Source organism: Chiloscyllium punctatum, chromosome 40, assembly GCF_047496795.1.
Source record: "Chiloscyllium punctatum isolate Juve2018m chromosome 40, sChiPun1.3, whole genome shotgun sequence".
NCBI lineage: Eukaryota > Metazoa > Chordata > Chondrichthyes > Orectolobiformes > Hemiscylliidae > Chiloscyllium > Chiloscyllium punctatum.
Genome location: NC_092778.1, coordinates 55349676 through 55376429, shown reverse-complemented (window position 1 = coordinate 55376429; position 26754 = coordinate 55349676). Strand labels below are relative to the sequence as shown.

At 43.3% G+C, this 26754-nt stretch overlaps 1 protein-coding gene across 1 annotated transcript in view; it reads left to right on the top strand.

The window, feature by feature from the left end:
- Positions 1 to 21733, top strand: part of LOC140464631 (cytoplasmic phosphatidylinositol transfer protein 1-like) — a 200133-nt gene extending 178400 nt beyond the window's left edge. Inside the window, exon 10 of the mRNA XM_072559958.1 lies at positions 18855 to 21733. Coding sequence (XP_072416059.1) covers positions 18855 to 19120 — 266 coding nt within the window. The 3' untranslated portion in view covers positions 19121 to 21733. The remainder of the gene's footprint in view (positions 1 to 18854) is intronic.
- Positions 21734 to 26754: the final 5021 nt, after the last annotated feature.

Genomic DNA, 26754 nt, shown 5'->3' with positions numbered 1-26754 from the left:
ACGAAGCCAGACATTTATGAATTTGTGAGGAAAGAAACAATTAAAGGTTTAAACCATACAAGTCGTTTTCTATGTGATGCATATTAAATTAGGCCGATTAATAGCAGCATAATCAGATTGACAATCTTGCTAATCATCGTGCCAATTATATTGTTGTATCTGGACCTCCATCCTTCCCACCCTTTGGCGCTCAGGCCAACTCTACAAAGTGGGTTTGTCCTCATGCAGTATCCAGATCCCCAGCTGCCTTTGTGGGCAAGTCCTCAACCCAGCTGTGAACACAGTTCCTCACAATGACCTTTCATCCTCCTCTGTCCTTGTTCAAAGGGAGAGGCAGGAAATGAATGTCCATGTGGCTCAGTGGTTAGCACTGCTGCCTCACAGGGTCCCAGGTTCGATTCCAGCCTCGGGTGACTGTCTGTGTGGAGTTTGCACATTCTCCTTGTGTCTGCGTGGGTTTGCTCTGGGCGCTCCAGTTTCTTCCCACAGTACAAAGTCCAAAGATGTGCAAGCCAGGTGAATTGGCCATGTTAAATTGCCCATAGTGTTAGGTGCGTTAATCAGAGGGAAATGGGACTGGGTGGGTTACTCTTCAGAGGGTCGGTGTGGACTGGTTGGGCTGAAGGGTCTGTTTCCATGCTGTAGGGAGTCTAATCTAATCAAATGACAAACAAGAGATCACCAGAGTAAGAGTGTCACAGTCTGATGCTTAGTTGAAGCTGCCTTCCCCTTTTCTGTTTTCACGAATGAGTCATCCCATTTGTTTGGAACCCTAGTGTGGGATACCAGAGTTGCCAGTGGGTGCTCCAGCAGTTGCCTGAGGTAGGAGTGGAGGGTGGGGGATTGGTGTCTGACACTTGCCCTGAGGGCTCCCTATATATTACAGAGAGGTAACATTATGCAGCATTCCAAATGTCCCACTGCCCAGGCCCACCCACAGCAAACGTGGCTCCCATCAACTGTGCATCATTGTGGACTTGTTGGTCCGTCTTTGGGAGGCAGTAGGTCCTACCATTTGAGCACCTGGGACCTTTGTGTCCCGGCAGAGCATAGGGAGAAAAATACCCGACATCAGAGCTGTTTGGAAGGAGCTTTGCCAACACTGACAGCTGATCCTTCAAAGATCCCTGAAGACTGTGCCGAAGGAAATAAATTTCTGTGAATTGCAGCTATTCCCACATTTTGTATACATTTCACCAAGCTGTGTCACAATAACACAGTTGCTGTTCGATAAACAGTACCTGGACTCTGCTTGATATCGAGAATATATTGTAAAGGGATCACTCCATCCAAAACAATACCTTTCTAAATGGTTGTCAATGTTTTTTTTAAAGAAAAAGGCAGTTTTATTTTGTCAGTCTCACAATGTAATTATCATTAGCAAGGCTGTCATGTATTACATTCCCAGCTACCCTGAGATGGTGCTGTTGGATTAACTGAATAGCCCATCTGACCTGTTCAGAGAGCAGTACAATTTCATGTTGCTATAGGATTAGAATCAGACTGGATCAGGTCAGCAGCTTTCATTCTCTCAAAAACATTTGCAAACGTGTTAGACATTTTCTTATGATGATCTGACAAAAATTCCTTGCTTTTACTGACTCCAGCTTTTGGTTTTAAGACACTATTTTTGATCGCACCCTCAGGAGACTGCCTGTGTGGAGTTTGCACATTCTCCCCATGTCTGCAGGTTAGGTGGATTGGCCATGCTAAATTGTCCATAATATGGCAGGCTAGGTAGATTAGCCATAGGAAATGCAGGGTTACAGGGATGGAATAGGGTAGGATAGGGGATGTGGGTTTGGGTTTAACATTCTGCAGAGGGTCAGTGTGGACTTGATGGGCCGAATTGCCTGCCTCCTCTCTGTAGGGATTCTATGAAAAAGCAGCTGAAATATTAGCATTTTGGTGTTTTTGAGTAACTGTGTTTGGGCAAGGAATTGCTTAATGTGCCAAACTGAAACCTCCATATACAGAGGCTATATTTAATTTGCCCTCAGTTATTAAAAGGAACAATTTGTATTTATATTGTACCTTTCACAGGCTTAGGACATTTCAAGTACAGAAGACAATTAGCACCCAGAAACAGCCATGTGATCATGTCCAGTTTTTTGGGCAAACTGTGTTGAATGAGGGATAAAATTGACCAGAATAAGTGAGACAATACGTCATAGGATTATTCTTGTAACTTCATGTATTCACGTGATGAAGGAGCAGTGCTCTGAAAGCTAGTGCTTCCAATTAAACCTGTTGGACTATAACCTGGTGTTGTGTGATTTCTAACTTTGTATCCTTATTCAAAACATTGGTTGATGAAGCAAAGGTGCTAGCAATGACCACGTTTGAGGCACTAATGTGAAATTTCACGAGCACCTGGGAAGTGATCTAACCAACTTGCCTGTTGAACAGCACACTCGACTTCGCTGCAGACAATAATCAGCATCAATCCTCCAGATTCCTGGGATCTGCACCTCTACTCAGTATTCACCCAGTTATTGATGTGTGAGATTGCATATAGCTGCAAGGAACATGAGTTAGAGGAGGAAGGTGTAATTTCAGAGTGAGTCAGATTCTTGATGAAGGACTTATGCCCGAAATGTCGATTTCTCCTGCTCCTCGGATGCTGCCTGACCTGCTGTGCTTTTCCAGCACCACACTCTCAACCCTGATCTCCAACATCTGCAGTCCTTGCTTCTCCTGAGGTAGACTGATATCTAATTATTAAGGTACTGAAGCAGGAAAGTGGAGTTGAGGATTATCAGATCAGCCATGGTCTCATTGGGCTGAATGGCCTCGGGTGTTTTGTCATGTTGCCATGAGTATTGTGAGATGTGAGACAGGTCTGATCAACCATGCCTGCCAATCCTACCTGGTTGCGCGAGAGGTATCTATTAGTCTGGGTCCTCAGTAAGTCTGTGACTGTCGGTCAGTGTATCGGCGGCGAATTATTCCTTACGGATTGCTAAATGCGCAGCTTTTGCCTCCACCGACTAACCTGCCATTGCATCACGCGTGTCGCAGTCTTCATGCTGCACATTGGCCATCGCTAGATACTCACCGTGTAATCGCTCGCCCATCACCCTTGGCTCTCTTGCTTTCTCCTGCGGTGGTTTTGAACTTCTTTCCAATAAAACATACTAACACCCTGATCCAATCTCACCTGCTGGTTCTACCCTAACCCTTGCTGCTACTCACTGTTGTCATTCTCGATAGCCCACCCTAGTGAACCTACGGAAGGAAGGATTACATTACTGCAGTCAGCACCTTGTTTGACCTTTTCCACAGATTTGACTTTGGAGGAAGTCCGCAAATACGAGTGCCAGATGCAAGTTGAAACCAACCAAAAAATTGGATCCCAGACCCCTGCCACCCCCGACCCATAAAGTTTCTGTTGGACAAATGTATGTTTTTTTAACGATTTCTTTGTTTCCTTTATCATTTTTATGTGTGTTTACATATACATTTTATTTTACACAGTTTTTTTCGAAATGATGTTTAAGACCTGCCCTTTCAATGTATGTTCGAACTGTAAGTGTTGTCTGTGTATCAACTCAGCAGTGTTCAACTTTATAGTGTTGAGGCATCTGAGCCTCTGAGACATTTATACAACAGCTCAAGGCAGAGAAGTAATGTTCTGAGGCTTCCTGAACTTCTGAAACTAACAGTAACCATCCAATTTGGGAACGAAAAATATTGCTGAGATAAAGCTCTTGAAGCTTATTGTCTTGCCTTCATCAGGACAGATGCAAAACTGCAAAGGGAGCAACAATTTATACTGCATAAGAAAAGGGTGCTGATTGGGTGGCAAGTCAGTTCTGATTGGTTAAAATATTGTCATAGCAAATGTGTCAAGGAGCTATTGTCCTCCATGCTTTCGTTATTCCAAAACGGCCTTGTGTCTAGAAAGGGGAAGCGGTGGCATAGTGGCTATGCCATGGCATCGGTAATCTGGAGGCCCAGGCCAATTAATGATCAGGGACGCAGGTTCAAATCCCACTGTGGTAACTGGTGGAATTTAGATTCAGTTCATAAAATTGAAAACGATCATCGTTTTTCAGGAAAAGGTAATCTGGCATGCTAACATCCTTTGGGGTGGGAATTCTGTCATCTTTATGTGGTCTGGCCTACATGTGACTCCAGGCCCACAGTAATGTGGTTAATTCCTAACTGACCTCAGATGTGAACCCTTAACTTGCTCATCGCATCATATAGTGAGCCATTCAGTTCAAGGACAGTTAGGGAAGGTCAACAAGTGTTGAGCTCGCCAGCGATGGCTACCTTTCCTGAAAGAAACCAAACATATACCTTTTGCCTGCAGAGCCTGGTTCATGTGTAAGAATATCCATGTAGCTTCTTGCAAACATAATGAGCCCAATTGTTTACCTGACTGATGATCTTAAATTGAATGTTAGTGTAATTCCCAGCACATTCATGTTTAACAAATGTTATCCAATAATGGAACCCTCCTGCAATATGCACTACGGCTGAGAATAAGTAAGATTCCACAGCCAGACTTTGCAAGGTCTGAGGTTGGAGTCAATCCTTCCTTGCAATCTGGGCTCCTCTGAATCAGCAACTCAAATTCTCTGCAACTATGAAAATGTCTTAGTCCTTGCACAGATTTTTACTTCAGGGAACAAAGTTTGGTGTAGGAATCATGGGAATAACCCTGCCCAGGTAAGAGGATTGGTCAACGTGAGGTCAGGTCCAGTGATGTATAAAGTCTAGGAAGGTGGTGATGGTCCTGAACAAGTGTTGAAGATACCTCAGAGACTGAGATGATCACAACGAGGGTCATGGCATCGACGCCTTTGCTGCCTGAAGAGGAGAGTGAATTTCTTCCGAGAGTCTCCAGGCGCAAGAGATGAGCTACCGTGCCTTACACGCCCCCCGTTTGAGAGGCAGAGCTGGAGGAACCTGACCCGGTGCTAAAACATCCTGGCGGAGCTACAAAACAATGAACCAGCCCATGTCCTCGGACCCGGGGGGGTGAGGGGAAAGGGGCACAATAACTGTAATGAGGTCACGCAGGTGGGCCTCATAGAATATGAGATCCCTGATTGGACCAGGTTCACAGCCCCAATCAGGGAGCCTTGGCTGACAGATAAGAACAGGATGTTTGGGGTACTGTTCACTCAGAGCTGGCTCTAAGGGAGTGGATCACTTCAAGGGCTTTCCACATGTAAATAAAGAGTAACTTTGAGACAGGATACCAGCCTCTCTGGAGTTATTTCAACACCCAATGAGGTACTTTAAAATGTAGTCAGTGTGGAAACATGACAGCCAATGTGTGCACAGGACTCTCCCAGAAGTAGCAAGATGATAATGACCAGATAACCTGTTTTCTGAGGCTTAAATACTGGCTAGGATACCCAGGAGAAGCCCTTGTTCTTCACCATCATCCCATGAGATCTTTTACATCCACTTGAGAGTGTAGATCAGGCCTTGGTTAACATCTCTTTCCAATTATGGTATCTCCATCAGTGCACCATTGGCAAGTTCCACACTGAGGCAGTGACATTGCTGTTTGTGCTAAAACGCAGGAGCACAACTTGAATTTGAATGGTTTAAAGGCAATAAAGCTGCCAGCTGGACCATTACTGACACTGGGGTCAGTACTATGCTCTCTCCTTCTGGTTCAATGTCTTGTATGAATGCAGGCTGTAGAAGGAGCAGCAGGAAGGTTTACCTATGCTTTGCTGCCCCTGGCTTTTGAGTTTTTTGCCTTGACTTGACCCTCCAGTATTGGTAAAGGTAAAAACTAGGTAAAAATAGGTAAAAACCCTCCAGTATCAAAATCCCAGAGCAAACGGAATGTCTATCATCATGTTTGTAACTTGGCCGTGCCCTGCCTGTCCTTGGTTATGTCAAATATATTACATGCCTTTTCTACATAATTGTGCTCAGTTTCCGCATTCCCAGGTCAAAATCTCCCATGTTCCAAATTGTTAAGGATCAAGGCCCATCTCCTGGTATCCCAGCAACTTCCATGGCCCGGACTCTCAATGCATGGCCTCCATATTGACACCATAATTTTTGCCATTCTGTTTTGTTATGACAATAGACAATAGGTGCAGGAGTAGGCCATTCTGCCCTTCGACCCTGCACCACCATTCATTATGATCATGGCTGATCATCCTTAATCAGTATCCTGTTCCTGTCTTATCTCCATAACCCTTGATTCCACTATCCTTGAGAGCCCTATCCAACTCTTTCTTAAATGAATCCAGAGACTGGGCCTCCACTGCCCTCTGGGGCAGAGCATTCCACACAGCCACCACTCTCTGGGTGAAGAAGTTTCTCCTCATCTCTGTCCTAAATGGTCTACCCCGTATTTTTAAGCTGTGTCCTCTGGTTCGGCACTCACTCATCAGCGGAAACATGCTTCCTGCCTCCAGAGTGTCCAATCCTTTCATAATCTTATACGTCTCAATCAGATCCCCTCTCAGTCATCTAAACTCAAGGGTATACAAGCCCAGTTGCTCCAGTCTTTCAGTGTAAGGTAATCCCGGCATTCCAGGAGTTGACCTCGTGAACCTACGCTGCACTCCCTCAATAGCCAGAATGTCTTTCCTCAAATTTGGAGACCAGAACTGCACACAATACTCCAGGTGTGGTCTCACCAGGGCCCTGTACAGCTGCAGAAGAACCTCTTTGCTTCTATACTCAATCCCTTCTTCACTACCTGCTGTACCTGCATGCTTACCTTCATTGACTGGTGTACAAGAGCACCCAGATCTCTTTGTACTGCCCCTGTTGGCTTTGGCCTGTAGGCACAAGCAGGCCATAGGCTTCAGCCCAGGCCCAGGCCAAGTCCCTGCCATAGCACACACACACACCTCCCAACTCCAAAGGTTCTAACCAAGTAACAATCCAGTATTACAAAATCCTCGTAGTGTGTTCAGCCCATACCAACCCTCTGAAGCACATTCCACCCAGACCCATCCCCATCATCCTGCATTTTCCATGGCCAATCCACCTAACCTGCACATTTTAGATTCGATTCCCTACAGACCCTTTAGCTCAACAAGTCCTCACCAACCCTCTGAAGAGTAACCCACCCAGACTCATTCCCCTACCTTTTACCCCTGACCAATGCACCTAACCTACAAATCCCTAAACACTGGGCAATTTAACATAGCCAATTCACCTGATCTGCAGGTCTTTGAATTGTGGGAGGAAGCCCACACCGACAAAGGGAGAATGTGCAAATTCCACAGAGATAGTCCCCTGAGGCAGGAATCGAACCCAAGTCCCTGGCGCAGTGAGGCAGCAGTGCTAACCATTGAGCTACCTGAGATTTCTGAGATTGAGATCTATTCATACTGAAGCAGTTAGATAAATCCACACTGACTTTCTTGCTCAAAACTGCCCCGTCTCTGGTTATAACAGAATTTGGAAATAGTAAATCACCCCAATAACAAAGGGGTTATTGTTCGCAAAATGAAGGCTGTAACCTTCTGTATTTTGTATCAGATACCACAGTTAGGTTAAAAACAGCAAATTAATAACGACTTTGGGTGACTGAAATATTCCGTACAATTTTAACCAGCTTCAAAAACTGAACTGTTAACCTCGACAAGGAAATATTGAGTTTCAGACTCATAAAATACAGCAAGTGGCCACTCGGTCCAATCTGTCTATACTGGCTGCTTCAAATTACTGTCTAATTAATCCCTTTACAAATTATGCCCTGAGCTTTCTCCACAGTCCTGTGATTTTGTTTTTCTCTTTGTCAGCTCTTCTATAATGCAATGGTTACATTCTTGTGCAACCCCTTGTTGTAGAAAAATCACACTTTAGAAACAGCGCTTAAAGCGTTGGTGCTGTAATCCCATTACAGCCAACGCATGTTTTAAAAGTTCAGGCTGTAGAAACAGCGTCCTCAGTTCGTTAATCACATTACAGCGAATTTGCGTTGACGAAATGCGCATTAAAACAGAACAACCTGTATTTGTTCAACTCCCTGTCGCAAGTTACCATTGAAACAGTTTCCGTCACCCTTTCAGGTGGCACGTTCCAGATCGCAACTCACGCTGTTGAGAAAAAAAAAATCTTGCTTCTCTTCTTTTTAAGTCAGTCACCTTAAAATGGTTACACCTTCCAGCATAGAATCCCCACAGTATGGAAACAGGCCATTCGTCCCATACTAACCCTCCAAAGAGTTACCCATGCAGACCCACCCCCCCCCACTGTATCCCTGTAACCCTGCGTTTCTCATGGCCAATCCACCTAGCATCGCATAACTCTCGACACTATGGTTAATTTAACAAGGTCGATGCACCTAACCTGCATATTGTTTGGACTGTGGGATGAAACTATAGCACCCGAAGGAAACCCACGCAGATACTGGGAGAACGTGCAAGCTCCGTGCAGATAATCACCCAAAGGTGGAATTGAACCTGGGTCTCTGGCACTCTGAGGCAGCAGGTGCTAATCACTGAACCATCATGCCCCCTTCTCCTGGTTTGCTCCTTCATCACTGCAGGATGCAGTGAGCTTAACATGATTCCTGTACACTAAGGTAATCCTCTTATTAGTAATATTCCTTTTCACAGCATTAGCGTTATACAGTTAAGCCTTACTTAATTCAATCACAGGATTGTATTTCCTCGGATGGTGATGGCTAGCACGAGGGGACATAGCTTTAAATTGAGGGGTGATAGATAAAGGACAGATGTCAGGGACAGTTTCTTTACTCAGAGAGTAGTAGAGGCGTGGAATGCACTGCCTGCAACAGTAGTGGACTCATTAACTTTAAGGACATATAAATGGTCAATGGATAGACATATGGACAAAAATGGAATAGTGGAGGTTAGATGGGCTTCAGATTGGTTTCACAGGTCGGCATAACGTCAAGGGCCGAAGGGCCTGCACTGCATTGTAATGTTCTGCTTTCTGTGTGGATTGGCCACAAGCTAAGCCATCATTTATTGTCCATCCCCAATTGTTGTGGAGTCCCATGTAGGCCAGACCAGGTAAGGATGGCAGATTTCCTTCCCTGACAGGGATTTGGGAACCAGATGGGTTTTTACCACCATCAACAGTGGTCACACTGGCCAGCTCTTTATTTGAGACTTTATTTTCCCCACATTTCACCATTTGCCATGGTGGGATTCAAGCCATGTCCCCAAAAAAAAATACCGCGGCTTGGGGTTCAGGATCCCTATTCCAGTAACACCACCAATTCTCATAAATGGGGCAGAAAATTCCAGTTTGTCATTTTGTAGAGGCAGAATGAACATGAGCTGATGTATTCCAAAGAGCTAAAGAATCGGGGGAGGGTAAAAATTAGTCAAATCATTTCTCACGTCCAGGTCACTCCATGTCCCCACTGATCAATAGAATTGCAAACAATCTCAGCCTTGAGTGCACTAACCTGGATGGTTGACAAACACAGCGTGTTCAGTGATCAGCCTTTGATGAAAGATCTATAAAGGAAAATTCAGAGCTCAGCTGGAACCAAACCTCAGTAATACATTGCTCGTTAAGAAGAGAAGGTAGAGAAATGAAGGGAGCATGCTTCCTCAGATTGAATTACTGTGTAGCAGACTTTTCTTTTAGCAATTTCCAAAAGAAGGAAAAGCAACAGAGATGGAAGTAGTTTTGACAGGGCCTGTAATTATCTGATGAAATGCTCACACAGCGAGTGATCTGTCAACGATTAAGCTCCTTTTGAGGCAGTGACAGAAACTATCATGCGATGTTTACATACCTAGTTCTTCTGCAGTGATTTGTAAGAAACAGATTGAATTCTACTGACAGCTGTGTTCTGTTCAGTTTAATCGAGATTTGGTTCGTGGTCACTCACATGGTCCTGTTTCCAGAGAGTAGGTGATAGTGCTCTGCCTTCAGTCTTTATTCATCCATGATGGGATCTAGAATTTCCTCCCAAGGAAATGTTTATTGCCCATCCCGAATTGCCTCGGAGAAAGTGATCCCATGCATCTGCTAATCTTTATCTTGTCAACAGATCGAGCGAGACATGTTCAGCAGCAACCTGCTCGTTGATGTGCAGTTTGGGTTCCATCACAACTACCGGGCCTGGCCCTGAAGCCCAAAGGTGCATGGGAACGCCATCTCCTCCAAGCCACACGCTATCCGCACTTGGAAATGTCTCATTGTTCCATCAGTGTTCCTGGGTGAAAATCCAAAAACTCCCCACACCAACAGCTCCGTGGACGTATCTGCACCCCAAGCATTACTGAGGATCACCACCATCCTCTCCAAAGGCATTTGGGGAAGAGCAAGAAATACCTGCCTTGCCAGGAATGCCCACATCCCAAGAAAGCAGTTTTGAGAAAGATGGTAGAGGCTGTGGATTTGGAAGATGGTGTTAAAGGAGTCTTGGCCAGCTGCTGCTGTGGGCATCTTGTATTAAGTACACATGTCTGCCATTGTGCATTGGTGATAGAGGAGGTGACTGTTTAAGGTGGTGAATGATATGTCAGTCAAGTCCAGCAGGGCGTTGACTCTCGAGAGGCTTCTTGGAGCTGCATTCCATGCAGAACATTCAATCGCAGTCCTGACTTCTTGAACCACTGACATGACACATTGTCTGGTGGCACCACGGTGCAGGACGAGAGTCACATTTTGGTGTGCACAGAAACGTGTGCACATTTCCTTCACAAAGCGGTGAAGTAGCCCGACTTGAAGGCAGCTTCACAATTACTTTAACTGGCTCCTGTTTTAATTGTCCGAGTCTGCTTTGACAAATCCAGTTCAAATTCTTAAACTATTTGGAATTGAACACACTGGGTTCCTAATCTAGTATCACCACCACTGTGTGCTCTCTACCATCTGACTGACTCATCAAGTGAAACTCCGTCTGAAGGGGGACAGCTTGTGGGAGACTCCGGTGAACTGAGGAGACCATCATGGAAGAGCTGGAATGTGTAACTGGAACATTGGCACAAACTGGTAAATGTGGTGTTACTCACACAGGGCTGGGGTGAGTCAGGTTCATCCCGCGGGTCCAAGTCTTTGCTGGTTTCCTGGCAATGCTGCTGGAGAAGTGATCGAGCTATTGCCATTCCTTTAGAGAAAATGAGATCAGATTTCAATGGAGCATGAAGCCAATGGCCTTGGAAAATGGCTGAAAGACAAGTAAATGGGATCTCCCACATTCTGTGAGGTTTGACAATCCACCCTCGCTCAAACTTTCACTGGATTGTCTCATTCTTGGAGAATTATATTCACAGGCACTGACTTTAAAAGGATTCCTCATTGGTTTCATGTCCTATTTGTGGCTAGAAACCACAGCCATGCACTCTAACAATAAAGGTCATCGGGTCATCTCCGAAATATTCGTCTGTACAGACTTGACTATTCTTTCTTTTCCTATCATCTACCCAGAACCGTTTTAAAGAATTCAGCTGCAGTGCCTGCCATCTTCCCATTAATCCCAGCAGAATTCAATGCCTCTCAGAAACGATCCCCAGGTCTTCTTACTCACACCAGCAGCTCTTTTTGAATCTCGACAGCGAGAGAGAGGAACCTGCCAAAACCCAGCGGATTGGATAGAATGCTCTCTGCAAATTCCGAAGATACCTCCATAGCTTTGGTTAACGAGGAGAAAGTGGGGACTGCAGATGCTGGAGAGCAGAGTCGAGAGTGTGATGCTGGAAACGCACAGCAGGCCAGGCAGCATCCGAGGAGCAGGAGAATCGACATTTCGGGCAAGAGCTCTTCATCAGATTAATGAGAACCTGACTTCCAATTTTTTTGAGATAGCCCATGGGAAACCCTTTCAATGATTAATGATGGCATATAGCAATAATAAATATGTTTGAGGGTCATTTTGCTGTAATTTCACATCCTTGTAAGCCAACACAATAACCTACTTATTGCACTTCATCTATCTAATGATCATCTCATCTTCACAACATCATAATCCATTTCTGTAGCAGTCCTTGATTGCGCCAAAGTGGCTTCAAGGAATGTTTTAAAAGCCCTCTGCTTTCACCTTCTTTTCAGAGTTGCATAAGATAAGTAAGAACATTTTCAGTGTTCTGGTACAGCTTGCGTGCAAATATTATTCCAAATACCTAATTCCAAATATTACTCTCTGCTTTTCTGAGATCAGCTTTCAATTTGCACTCCATGTTTTGTCTTCCCCATTTTCTATCGCTCGCCATTTAAAACCTTATCACCCCTAACAAAGTCTGTCTTAATCTTAACTATTTCTGTTCTGGAGAATTGAAACGTCCCTGGTCCTTTCTTATGCTTCCTAGCTTTCACATAGGGTCTCAGTCTTCCTGGAGTATAGCTCAGCGTAGTCTATCCTTTAAAGTGTGGCAATGAAATATATGCCTAATTACAGGAAGGATGTTTTGAAGCTGGAGAGGGTTCAGAAGAGATTTACCAGGAATGGCAGATTTCAGCTATAAGCAGAGGCTGCATCAGCTGGATCTTCTCTCACTGGGTACAGGAGGTTGACGGGTGACTTGACAGAGATGTATAAAACCATGAGGGGTATAGATAAGGTGAATGGCAGGGAATCTTTCCCCAGGGTGGGGGATTTCAAGATGCAGAGGCATATTTTTAAGGTGAGAGGAGGATGGGTTTAAAAAAGACCCAAGGAGCAATTTATTTACACAGAGTGTGGTTGATGTGTGGAATGAACTTCCAGAGGGAGTGGCAGGTGCAGGTACAGTTAGAACATTTGCAAGTCTAGATTAGAATGGTGCTGGAAAAGCATAGCAGGTCAGGCAGCATCCGAGGAGCAGGAAAATCAATGTTTCAGGCAAAAGCCCTTCATCAGAAATCATTCCTGATGAAGGGCTTTTGCCTGAAACATCGATTTTCCTGCTCCTCAGATACTGCCTGACCTGCTGTGCTTTTCCAACACCACTCTAATCTAGACTCTGATCTCCAGCATCTGCAGTACCCACTTTCGCCTAGAACATTTAAAAGACATTTAGATAGTACATGAATATGAAAGGTTTGGAGGAATATGGGCCAAACACAGGCAGATGGGATGAGTTTAGTTTGGGATTATGGTCAGCATGGACTGGTTGGACCGAAGGGTCTGCTTCCGTGCTGTATCACTCTATGACTCAATGTTCCAGTGTTGTCTTACCACAGATCACAGAGGTAATCTCTTAAGAGCTGAAATTAGTCTTGGTTGTCAGTGCAAGATTGGAGATGGTGGCTCAGCTGGCTGCTGTATATCCCACGCATGTTTCTTTTCCACGATCAGGTTTATAACAGAACTAGCCATACATAATTGCATCCAGGTACACTTGTAGTAGCTGATCATGACAGAACTGAATTAGTCATATGGTCTTTCTTTTCTGTTTCCTTTTATTCCCCATTTAGTTCAGATAAATCAACATTTACGTGATGCCAGCAAAACAACATGCGTCCCTTTAAAGGATTGAATCCTTCATAAACATTACATACCATAATTATTATTTCTTGAGTGCATTTTAGTTTGTGTAGCACAGCTGCAGTTTAACAGCTGAAAGCTTACCAGCTCGAGATTTTGTATTGTGGATCCTTGCAGAGGCTAATCTGCTACTTCAGTTCTGACAGTTAATGTGAAAAGTGATGTTTCTCGCAAAGAGGGCACATCTTTTTCTGTGTTCTTCATCTCAAGACAAGTTGACAGCCTAATTTTACAGTTTTGTGCTGAAAAGAGGAAATGCATTTGGAGCCGCACAAGTGTTGCTGAAAGATGGCTGAAGAAAACTTTTTATTCAACTGTCATCCCTATTTCTTGTTGGCTGTTATTCTAATCGCCAAAGGAAATTTGATTACATTTGACACTAATACAGAAGAAGCAAGTGCGTCAGTAGGTCAGTCAGACTCTGAACAACCCTATTATGGTTTTTGATTGTCACTTCAACAAAGGTTTCAGAAGATGCTGAAATGTTCAAGGATTGTTGTCTTTGAATAGACCTGGTGAACATTCCCTTTGTATTTCTGTTTATCTCTACACCAAGTCATTTTTAGTGAGAAACAATAGAATTAAAAGCAGTTTTCTGTTGTTTCAATCCCTTGAGATGTAACATTGCAGGCAATTTCATCTTCTATTCTCCCATCTCTTTTCTTCGTATTATTAAAACTAAATTGCTAGTTTTTTTCTTCTTCAAGCTATTCAGCAAACACTTATCGGACCGAGCTGAATCTTTTGTAATGGAAATCACATCTCACAATGCAAGTTGAAGGAAATTTCGAGCTGACAATTTTTATGCTTCTCATTTTAACTTCTTTCACCCACATTTTCTGCAAACTCATTATTTCATGGAATGTGTGAGATACTGGCGCGATCAGTATTAGGTTCCTGCCTCTAATTGCCTTTGAATAACCTGGCTTGGTGAGGACAGAGTAGTCGGAATCAACCACAGTTACTGTGTGTTTGAAGTCCCATACAGAGAATGCCAGGTTAAGATGACAGATTACCTTCCCTAAAGGGCATCTGTGAACCAGATGGATTTTTAAACAACAATCGATGGTCACCATCACTGAGATCAACTTTAATAGCTCAGATTAGTTTATTAAATTTCACAAGGTGCTGGGTGGGACTTGAACCCATGGTCCACAGAAAATGGTCTGGGCTTATTCGGTAGCATGGTGGCTCAATGGTTAGTACTGCTGCCTCACAGGGTTCAATTCCACTCTTGGGTGACTGTCGATGTCTGGGACACATTCTCCCATGTTTGTGTATGGATTCCTCCCTCAGTCCATAGATATGCAGGTTAGGTGGACTGGCCATGCTAAATTACCCATAGAATCCAGCGATGCGTAGGCTAGGTAGATTAACCATAGGAGATGCAGGATGATGGGGGTGGAATGCTCTTCAGAGGGGTGGTGTGGACTTGATGGGCTGAATGGCCTGCTTCCACACTGCAGGGTTTCTATAATACTGGATTGTTACTCGCATGAAGTCGCCACTACTTTAAAGTTTCTGTATATAACATGCTGTGTTATGTCATACTTACTTCGACCAAATCCTCATTGTTGTGAAGGAGACCAAAACTGGGGGCTAGAATTGGAAGGTAGTAAATCCAATTAAAAATTTAAGAGAAACATTTTTATTCTGAGGCTGGTGAGAATGTGGAAATCACTGCCACATGGGGCAGTTGAGGCAAATAGTACAGAGTGTATTTAACAGGAGGTTGGATAGAAGGCAAAGAAATGAAGTCATGTTTTGGATCATTTGCACCATCCACCCCCTTGAGCAGAATGGCCTTTTTCTGAGCTGTATCATTTTTATGTGAAGCCCAAGGCTTTGGGAGCCCCCTACTGGAATTCAATAGGTTTGCGCCCAAAAAATATCAGGGTGAGCACTTTCAAAGGTCGTGAACAAGCAACGTTCCACATGACCGGCACGTTTCAAAACAGTTGCCAAAATAAATCTCTTGACTGAAGCTCTGAATCTTATTTGGATGGTTTAGCGCACCTTTTGAAATTTAGTTTGGTTCCAGTGGGTGCTTTTTTAGTCCAGGTTATTCAGTATTAATGTCTTTGTTCTGGATCTCCTGTCAGGAATTCCCTGGCAGCCACTTACCAGGGTTTCCCCTGCAATAATGGCAAAGCTGTAGTGTTGGAGTGGCGGTAATCCTGAGGGAATTCCCAGAATGTGTTGCATTCTATGCAGCAGTCATGATAAAGGTGCCACAATCAAATCAGGCAATTGGCTTGCTCTTTCATTCAAGAGAAGAACGCACTGGTTTAGCCTGCAGGTCATCACGCCTCAGGACTGGGGGGGCATTCCGAAGGAAAGGTGTTTGTTATAACTGCAGCTGGTGTGGGAATTGAATCACTCTGCATTGCAAACTAGCCATCCAACTGACTGACCTAGTCAATCTCCGAAGGTAGTGATAGAAAGATTTCTTTTTGAAGTGCACTCATGAGACGTGGGCATCACTGGCTGAGCCAGCATTGATTGTCTGTCCCTAGTTGCCTTTGAGAAGTTGGCGGTGAGCTGCCTTCTTGAACCATGATTTGGAGGAGTCGGTGATGGACTGGGGTGGACAAAGTTAAAACTCCTGATGAAGGGTTTTTGCCCGAAATGTTGATTTTCCTGCTCCCTGGGTGCTGCCTGACCTGCTGTGCTTTTCCAGCACCACTCTAATCTTGAAAGTTAAAAATCGCACAACACAGGTTATAGTCCAACAGGTTTATTTGGAAGCACTAGCTTTCAGAGAGCCGCTCCTGATGAAAGACTATAACCTGGTGTTCTATGATTTTTAGCTTGTTGAACCACTGCTATGGGTTGACCCACAAGGAGGGAATTCCAGAATTTTTATTCAGCGACAGTGAAGGAGTGGCGATACATTTCCAAGTCAGGACGTTGAGAGGATTGGAGGATGTTCCCACCAATGTACTGATATATTCATATAGGGTGGTATATGCTGAGGCAGTACAGGTCATCTCATTCTGTTGTTTCAAGTTGTTCAAATGTCCATCAGTAATAATGAGCTGCAGAAAAAGCCAATTAAGTCATGAAGGAGTGTTTATTATTTAAAATGTTATGACATTTTATGATTTGGCGATGCCGGTGTTGGACTGGGGTGCACAAAGTTAAAAATCACACAACACCAGATTATAGTCCAACAGGTTTAGTTGGAAGCACACTAGCTTTCGGAGCGACACTCCTTCATCGGGTGACATGGTGATGTGTGATTTTTAACTTTATGACATTTTATAATATTCTGGACTCATTTATAAAAGCAGACACAAAGAGGAATTAAATATCTGCCCCACTGAGTAAAAATAGATTCAACTTCATTCAGGTGATATACTCATGTCTGAGTGAGTTATACAAATATTCATGTCCGCCTGTGCAGTATTCTCCTGAAAGAGCAGGGTGCTAATCTAAAGTACATAAAACATATTTTCCAAGTGCTTTTGTTCATTAGGTTCCAGATATCTTTGAAAGTTGCCACTCAGGTGGATAGAGTTTGTAAGAAGGCCTATGGAGTATTATCGTTCATTAGCAGAGGGATTAAATTCAAGAGTCGTGAAGTGATGTTGCAGCTGTACAGGACTTTGGTTAGGCCACATTTGGAGTACTGTGTGCAGTTCTGGTCGCCTCACTTTAGGAAAGATGTGGAAGCTTTGGAGAGGGTGCAGAGAAGATTTACCAGGATGTTGCCTGGAATGGAGAATAGGTCGTATGAGAATAGGTTGAGAGTTCTCGGCCTTTTCTCGTTGGAACGGCGAAGGATGAGGGGTGACTTGATAGAGGTTTATAAGATGATCAGAGGAATAGATAGAGTAGACAGTCAGAAACTTTTTCCCCGGGTACAACAGAGTGTTACAAGGGGACATAAATTTAAGGTGAAGGGTGGAAGGTATAGGGGAGATGTCAGGGGTGGGTTCTTTACCCAGAGAGTGGTGGGGGCATGGAATGCGCTGCCCGTGGGAGTGGTAGAGTCAGAATCATTGGCGACCTTTAAGCGGCATTTGGATGGGTACATGGACGGGTGCTTAATCTAGGTTAGAAGTTCGGTACAACATCGTGGGCCGAAGGGCCTGTTCTGTGCTGTATTGTTCTATGTTCTATGTTCTATATATTCATCTGGATGCAGTGAAGCTTTAAGACTGAGGAATTATGGTGCCATGCACTGGTTCAGAGCAATGTTTTCTGTCTCAGTTTTTTGTTCCACGGATGGAGAATGCCATATCCTGATGCGAGACCTCACTTTGATTTATCAGTGTTCCTGTGCCTGCATTTGTCTGCACAGTTATTCACTGTTCCACTGTCTACTGTCAGTCATGTAGCTTGTTTTAAAGTAAGGAGAACTTGCATTTATGTAGTGCCTTTCACAATTGCAGGGTCACCTCAAAGCATTTTATAGCCAATCCAGCACTGCTATAATGGTGGAGATACAATAGTCAAGTTGTACACAGCAAGCTCCTTGCAGAGGTGCCAATCAAATCATCAGTTTTGAAGGGTTGCTAGACCCGGAACATTAACTCTGATTTCTCTCCACAGATGCTGCCAGACCTGCTGAGCAATTTCTGTTTTTGTATCAGTTTTACTCCTGTTGGTTGAGAGATTAATACAGACCAGAACACTGGGGAGAAACCAACACTATTCAAATAGTACCCAAAAAGGAAGACAGAGCGTCAGTTTAAAATCTTGCTCAAAACACAACAGCTTTGGCAGTATTGCATCTCCTTAGTGCTGCACTGGGAATGTCAATTTTTAATATGTATATGATCCTCTGAACAGGGACTTGAAACCACAATTTATTGAGTTCAGAGAGCCATCGCTTTGGGGAAAAGTATTTGGACTGCCTTTTTCCATTCATTGATACTGAGCTGAAAATGTGTTGCTGGAAAAGCGCAGCAGGTCAGGCAGCATCCAAGGAGCAGGAGAATCGACGTTTCATAATGAGCCCTTCTTCAGGAATCCTGAAGAAGGGCTCATGCCCGAAACGTCGATTCTCCTGCTCCTTGGATGCTGCCTGACCTGCTGCGCTTTTCCAGCAACACATTTTCAGCTCTGATCTCCAGCATCTGCAGTCCTCACTTTCTCCTCCAGGGAAAGGATCTAGAAGGGAAACAAGGAAACTGGTGTTTGTGTTCAACTATAAATTGACAATAAAACACACAAATCTTTGAAAGATGTCTGATGCCTAATTCACTTGGATATCAATCTGTTTAACATGATATCGAAAGATGAGGTTCTCTATACAGAGTGGGATTTTGTTTTGACTGAACAGGTGGAATTTGTCTTGATCTGATCTGACGGGTTTTCGAAGATGATGGTCGTAAAACCTGCAAAGGCTGCTGTACATGAGAAGATTTTTTTAAAATATGCAGCTCACCTATTATTTGTTCATTCCACCACCTTCCCCCCCCATCCCACCCGCCCCCACCACCGTTTCCTTTGGCAGATATGACAATGGACGAGGTTCGGCAATATGAGAAGCAAACGCAGGAAGCGACGAACGAGAAGATCGGAATTATGGCCCCCACTATCTCCGTCAGTGAAGCTGCCCAGCCTCCAGCTACCCGCAGTGCCCCTGCCAGTGCGCCATCCACACCACTCAGCGGAGACCCGCCCGATTTCCTCACTGTGCCAAAGGACAGACCACGGAAGAAGTCTGCCCCAGAAATGCTGACACTGCCAGAGCTCAGAGAGCGTTCATCCAATAAGTAATGCCACCTCCATGCCAGCCTGGAGGTTCTGTTCCTATGAATTTCCAGTTATTTGAATTCATCTAACGCTACTTAACTGAGAAAACTAAAAAAAAAGCCATCTGTTAAGGGGTTCTCTAAAGCTTTAGCCTGTAAAGATGTTGGGCAGTGATCTTTACAACAGCAAGCCTGCATTAATACTGACTGGCCATTAAGATTTGCATTCTGAATTTGAGATAAGGATTTCAGATGAGGCTATGTTCTTTAACAGTATTTTACTACACTCTCTTTATCATTCCTTGTTAGGACTCTTAGGCAGACTCAGGACTTAGTGTTAGCATGATTGATAGTGTACGCTGTCACAGTTTATAATCTAGCCATCAATGGTAGAAAGGAGAAAGATGGAGTGAACCACTATCTTGCTGCTCTAAAGTGATTCACTCACGGTGCAAACTTACTCCTTGTCTGTAAGCATTAAGGAAAGCAGAATTAAGTTTCTCTTGCTAAAAGAATGATACGTCATGCCACACACCCAATGAATCAAAATCACAAGTTAGCTACAGCATGATATTCCGAGTTGGTTATTAAACATCTGATTTTATTGTTACTTCACTTTCCAAAGGTATTTGCAGTAAAGCCATTTCATTACTGTGTATGACAAACTTCTCTTCCCACACACAGCATCTCCTTGCTGTATAAAAGCCTCAATCTTCTTGAGGGTTACGTTATGTTCCCATATCTGGGCAAGCATCTCTAACAGCCCATGGGAAAGGTTTTGGTGATGTTTGACACTTGGTTGACTTGGTTCTCACTCACCTGACCATCCACTTCTCACTTTACATTTTGGATCTTTTTTTAGTGGCTGCCTCCAATTGCACCATCCAATCTGTCATTCAAACGGGATATTTCCCTTTCTGCAGTGGAATAAACCTCATTGCAATTGATTTCTAATTGGAATTCATTTTTTTTCCAAGAACTGTAAAACTCTGCACCTCCCTCAGGCCTCCCTTCTATCTAGAATCATGAATGCCTTTAAGATCCATCTGATAACCGGAACCAAGTTTCTCACCAACCGCACCCAACCTCCAGTCACAGGTCAACCTCTCCAGGATTTAAGTAATGTCAATAGGTATTGGGGTGGAATATGCAATTGGTTTGAGTCAGCTGAAAGGAGTAGGTTTATGGTTGTTGGAGGCCAATCTCCTGTCTTCATTTCTCATTCAGTGTGCATTTTACAGCTGTGGTGGTCCACGCTTTGTAGCATGCAAGTGAACTAAGCCAGCCGTGCAATCTCTCAAGAACTTGTAGTCACTCCACTTTGCATAACATTCCAAATATGGCAGCTCCTGAGTCACCATCACTTGCGACACACAGAATGGAAACGTGACAAGACAAGAGCAACAGTGGATCATGAAGGGGATTTCTGTTCGACCTGCCTGAAACAGTACTGTTGGGCTATCTGTTTTCCATGAAGAGACCTGCAGCTAGGTTAACTGCTTAATCCCAGCACCTGGATTATGATTTTTTTCATCACTTAGAGTTGATGGACCAATAAACATGGTCGATATTGCTGTTAATGCAGTGCGGTAGTCCACATTGCTCACCCAGACTTCACATTTAAGTGATCAAAGTATTCTCCTTAATAAAATTAAATGGTTATTGTTTGGGTCAGAAGTAGCATGATTGCTTTTGTTTGTAATGTTAATTTGCGATATTTCTATAAAGTCTTTGAAAAACACAATTAACTTGAATTCCCACAGATGGCAGAGCCTGTACTGTACAGTAACTGTGGGAAGTTACCAAGTGCTGGTTCAGGACCTTCCTTCACAAAAGCAAGAAACTCCAGCTTTTCTCAACAAACAGAGGCAATCCTAAGTAATTGGTCTAACAAATCATGATGTCAGCCAATTATTCAGACAAGGCATGACATCTTAGGTAGATCCAAGGGGATGAAGATAATCATTTTTTTAAAAATCACGTTTTTTTTTCCCTACATGACTCAACAGCAAAGAACATTTCGGTGTACCGAGGCCAATTAATAGAGAAGTCTGCAAAAGTTCAAATGCAGCTCTAATTATTAATTTACCTGGAACACTAAGACTTGCAGGAAGCTCCCTGGCAACATTTTCTTTAAAAATCTGATCTTACTTTCTGTGCTGTTGAAACTGCTGTTTATTCAGAGTGACTCATGTTGAAATGCATCTGTGCTATTTCTTTATGAAACAGACTGTACAATCAATGGCACTTGCTACCTTCTGCAAAAACACTGCCTAACCCACTGAAATCATCATGCAAGGCTGAGTTAACATTGTGTATATAAGGAAATATAAGCAGTTTTGAATGGCCTTCATATGAGTGTCTGTTGCAGTAGCTGTAAATAGTACAGAAGATGTATAATTTTAGTTGAATGCATTGACATCACAGGAAGTGAAGGAATGTCTTAGCTTTCTACATAATAAATGTTGTTCATGGTGGAAAATGAATATATTACTACATATTAATGGTTCTTGGTTCTGAACTTTAGGGATTAAGTTATAATTAAGCTTCATGAAGTGTACTGAAGAATAAGGGTTTGCTTATATTCATTAAGACCATTGTGTAGTTACTCTTTTAATAAAAGAAATGTGCAAAGCAATGATTTTGCAATGAGTTGTTTATTGTATTTGAAGTCACTGTGCTACTCAGTGTATAAAACAAAGTTGCAAACAATTTTTGGTTGTTATTGAAGCAATTTGTTATTATAAAGGCTCAATCTGTTGTCATCTTTGATGGGTCAAAATCCTGGAACTCCCACCTTCAATAGCACTGTCTGTGTACCTGCACCAGAATGATTGCGCTCAAAGACAGTTGTAGAATCATACAGCACAGAAACAGACCCTTTGGCCCAACCAGTCCATGCCAACCATAATCCCAAACTAAACTAGTCTCACCTTCCTGCACTTGGGCCATATCCCTCCAAACCTTTCCTATTCATGTACTTATCAAAATGTCTTTTTAACATTGTAACTGTAGCCACATCCACCACTATCTCTGGAAATTCATTTCACATATGGACCACTCTCTGTGTTAAAAAAAAGCCCCCACATCTTTTTTTAGATTTTTCTCCTCTTACCTTAAAGGTATGCCCCCTAGTCTTGAGGTCCTCAACCCTAGAGAAAAGACACCTGCCATTCACATTATCTATATCCCTATATCTTATCTATATTATTTTACAAACCCTCTATAAGGTCACCCCTCAACCTCCTACACTCTAGTGAAAAAAGTCCCAGCCTTTCCAGCCTCTCTTTGTAACTCACACCCTCCATTCCTGGCAACGTCCTGGTAAATCTATTCTGAACCCTCTCCAGCTTAATAATATTCTTCTTATCATAGTGCAAACAGAACTGGACACAGTACTCCAGAAGAGGTCTCACCAACATCAGTGAGTGATGGGCAGTGGATATTGGCCTCGCCTTTGAATGAATCAATGCAAGAAATAAAAGAAGATTCTAACAGAAGCTGGTCCCACTTGGCAAGGCCAAGTGACCCAACTGTGTTTCCTTTTAGCATGCATCTCTATGAGATCAAAATTAATTTCAGTCCCTAGGAAGTAATGCACATGTGGAACAAGCTGAGTGAAAACAATGATTGTCACATTAATTCAACTCTTTCCACAAAAATTATAGATGACAATTGGCTTCAGAATGGGGTCAGTAATTTAGGATGATTCTGAAACTGCTGAGATGGTAGAAATTCATGAAGCTGAAATTTGGAGATTGTATTTTGGCATTTGGGGACGTAGGAAAGAACTATAAAGGACTTTCAACATATTGGCCTGGAATTTGTATTAAAAATGATGGCCAGGTAAGGGGTTATTACAGAGTAAATCAAACAGCAACATCCAGCGTACACAATTGTGCAGTTAAACACAGTAATCAGAAGGTTACAAACTGTACCACACCAATAACTTCACCAGGGACTTGTCTTTGAAATGGACACAACACGTGAGAGCTACCTTTACCCATGTGTTACCCATGGAGCATGCAAGTATCAACAGCTTCTCCATTTGAGAGTAAGTTCATATTTTAACCAAATACCAACACTGAAAATTAATATTTTAAAATAGGAAGTCTCATTCCTTAAGGTTTTAATTATTGGTGGAGATTTAAAAGAAAATAACAATTTTAAAATATTTATTTCCAGCATTTTAACATCAGTCGTCCCTGTCTTTTATTTCACTTTCTGTAAATGCTTTGACAGTGAATTTCTCTAACTTCTACATCCTAGTTCAGAGTTTGCAGGCCTCAGTAAGGATTCTTCCAATGATCAGTTGAAGATATACACTGTTGTTCATACAAGAGTCATGTTTGCTATAGAGAGCAGCGCACCATGTCAGACATTAAATTGCTGCTCAGAAGTCCACATGAAGTCTAAGCATAACGAATAGTAAGCACCATTCCTTCATTACTGACTACAAAAGCCAATCCATTAAATTTGAAATGAGCTGGTTATTCCTTTGGACAAATCACCCTCGATCATTTGGAAGACCAGACTCAATAAGCTGTAAGATCTATTATCATCACATATTCTGAAAACCCACCTGAATGGGTTGCTCTTACAGCGACTTGCTTCATTTAATGCTACAATTAGTCTTTTCAGTTTTCAGCTGACCTTTTGATTACCCCATTTAAAACTCCATGGGTACAACAACAAAACAGTCACAAATTGGTCAGGAGTTGCTTAAGCTGCCCCTTGGCCTTATTTCAGAGTTGAAAGTTTGCTCTGATGGAGATAAATCTTGCACTCATCTATTAGTGCCTACCAATTCAGGCTGGAATGGCAGGTTCAGGAGCTCCTGTGTTGTCAGTGTAGCGGACTGTGAAAGACAGACTTGTTTTCCAGGCCGGACAACGATGTCAACTTTGCCCGCAGAGATGCCAGTCAGAATGAGCGAGTCCTCAGGTATGTACCTCTGGCTCCCTTCCAACAGTTGCATTGATCTTTTATGAGTGTTCGTCAACCACATTGGTACCCACTCAACGTGGAGTTGCTGTGTAACCACAATAACGATTTCTGTGCAGATGCACACAAAATTCTAAGACAGCTATCATGTTATGTTGTCTTGCACAACAAGTTGAACTATCTCAATGCCTACACCACTGAAAACACTTCAGTAGCTAGCTGCTGTTCACTAAAGGATATTGACTCGGTTATTTTATGCCCTTTAGAGAAGGAAATCTGCCATCCTTACCGGGTCTGGTCTAACAGCGACTGCAGACTCAAATGTGGTTAATTCTTAGTTGCCCCATTGCATAAAATATTGGCCCAGCCAGTGACACCCACACCCCATTAATGAAACTATTGGGGTGGCACGGTGGCTCAGTCACTGGCACTGCTACCTCACAGCATCAGGGACCCGGGTTTGACTCCAGCTTCGGGCGACTGTGTGTGTGGAGTTTGCACATTCGCCCCGTGTCTGCATGAGTTTCCTCCGGGTACCACAATCTGAAAATGTGCAGGTTTATTGGAATGGTCATGCTAAATTGCCCATAGTGTCCAGGGATGTGCAGGCTATGTGGGTTAGCCACTGGGAATGTAGGGATAGGGTAGGGGGATGGACCTAGGTGGGATGCTCTTTGGAGAGTCAGTGCATACTCGATGGGCCAAATGGACTGTTTCCACACTGCAGGGATAATGTGATTTTATTTTTAACTGTGTCTGTAAGGTAACCTGAATTCTTGATCCATTTCTATAGCATCCAGACAATTTCGCAGCAAATTAACCTTTTCTTTTGCAGAAAGGCTGCTTGTTTGAGTAGTGTGTGTGCTCTCTGCTGTTATGTTTGTGTTGCCTCAGTTGAATTTGAATGATAAATTTTTTTGGTGATGGTTCCTTCCTTGAGGACCAGGGGTTTCCAGCCTCAGGATAAACTGGTCAGCTATACTAGAGAGATGAGAAGATTCTTCGTTCAAGTTGGTGAAGCTTTGGAATTCCCTGCTCCAGAGGGAGTACATTTCTGGGAATTTAGGGGAATTAAGGAATTATGGGGACTCCGCTGGGATTATGGAGTTGAGATGGGAGATCACCTGGTTGAATGGCAAAGCAGGCATGAGGGGCTGAATGGCTGATCAAGCAGGAATTTCTTCAACCAGAGTGGTGAATCTGTGGAACACATTGCTGTAGAGGCTGAGGACGCCAAGATATTGAGGTAGATAGCTTCTTGAATCGTAAGGGGTTTAAGGGTTATGGTGAGTCAGCAGGAGGATGGGGTTGAGAAACATATCAGGGTAAAAACAATGACGGCAGATGCTGGAAACCAAAGTCTTGGTTAGTGTGGTGCTGGAAAAGCACAACTGTTCAGGCAGCATCCAAGGAGCAGTAAAATCGACGTTTCGGGCAAAAGCCCTTCATCAGGAATACAGGCAGAGAGCCTGAAGCACCATTCTAATCTAGACCCTGAGAAACATTTCAGCTTTGATCGAATGGTGGAGCAGATTCAATGGGCAGAATGACCTAATTCTGCCCCTATATCTTGTCCTTCTCCATTTTTTTAAGTTCTTCTATTCTACTGAAAAAAAAATCATTCACGATAACAGATAGGCTTGAAATTAAGACACTCTGAGGAATGGGGAACATGGTCAGCAGGGACCAGTTGGACCAAAGGGTCTGTTTCCATGCTGTATGACTCTATGACACGGGGACAGGAGGAGGCCATTCCACACATTGAGCATGCCCTGCTAAGGGGAAGCTTTTTCACGGTGAGTGCAGTGTGTATGTGGAACAAGCAGCCAGAGGAAATGGTAGATGCAGGTTACAACATTTCAAAGACCTTTGGAACAGGTACTTGAACAGGAAAGGTTAGAGGGATATGGGCCAAATGTAGGCAAATGGGACTAGGTTAGTTTGGGAAATTTGGTTGTTATGGAGTGATTGGACTGAAGGGCAAGTTTCTGTGCTGTATGACTCTGACTGTATGAATGAAAGCTTGAATAACTTAGTTTTTTATAACTGTGAGTCCTGAACTAAAAGGTGTTGTTTCAAAAATAGGGGTCATCGTTTAGGACAAGAGATGAGGAGCATCTCTTTCTCTCAGATACAACTGTGGAACTCTCTACATCAGGAGGTAGTGGAGGTAGGGGTTCACTGAATATTCCTAAGGCAGGGGTCAGTAGATTGACGATTCGGAAGGTGCTGTCAAAAGAGATCTTGGTGAGTTGTTACAATCCACCTTTTAGTTGGGACACACTGCTGCTACTGTGCATCAGTGGTGAAGGGAGTTAGTGTTTAAGGCAGTGGCTGTGTTGCCAATTAAGAAGGGTGAATGATTTCAAGCTTCTTGAGTATAGATGGATGTATGGAGCAGGGAAATCAAAGGTTATTGGAAGGAAATGGGAATATGGAATTCGAAACGCAAACAGATCAGACATGATCTTATTGAATTGAGGAGCAGACTCAAAGGGCCGAATGGCCTAATCCTGATTTTTGTATTAGCCACGGATGGCAGATACACCGAAAGCAAAATGCTGCCTAGAAATCTCAAAACAAAAGGCAATGCTGTAAACAGCAGCTTGTTCTTGTACAGAACCTTTTTACACAATAAAATATTCTTAAGTATTTAACAATGATGCCATCAAGCAAAGGGTGCGTGCTGTGTGATCAGATGATAGGATAGGTGAC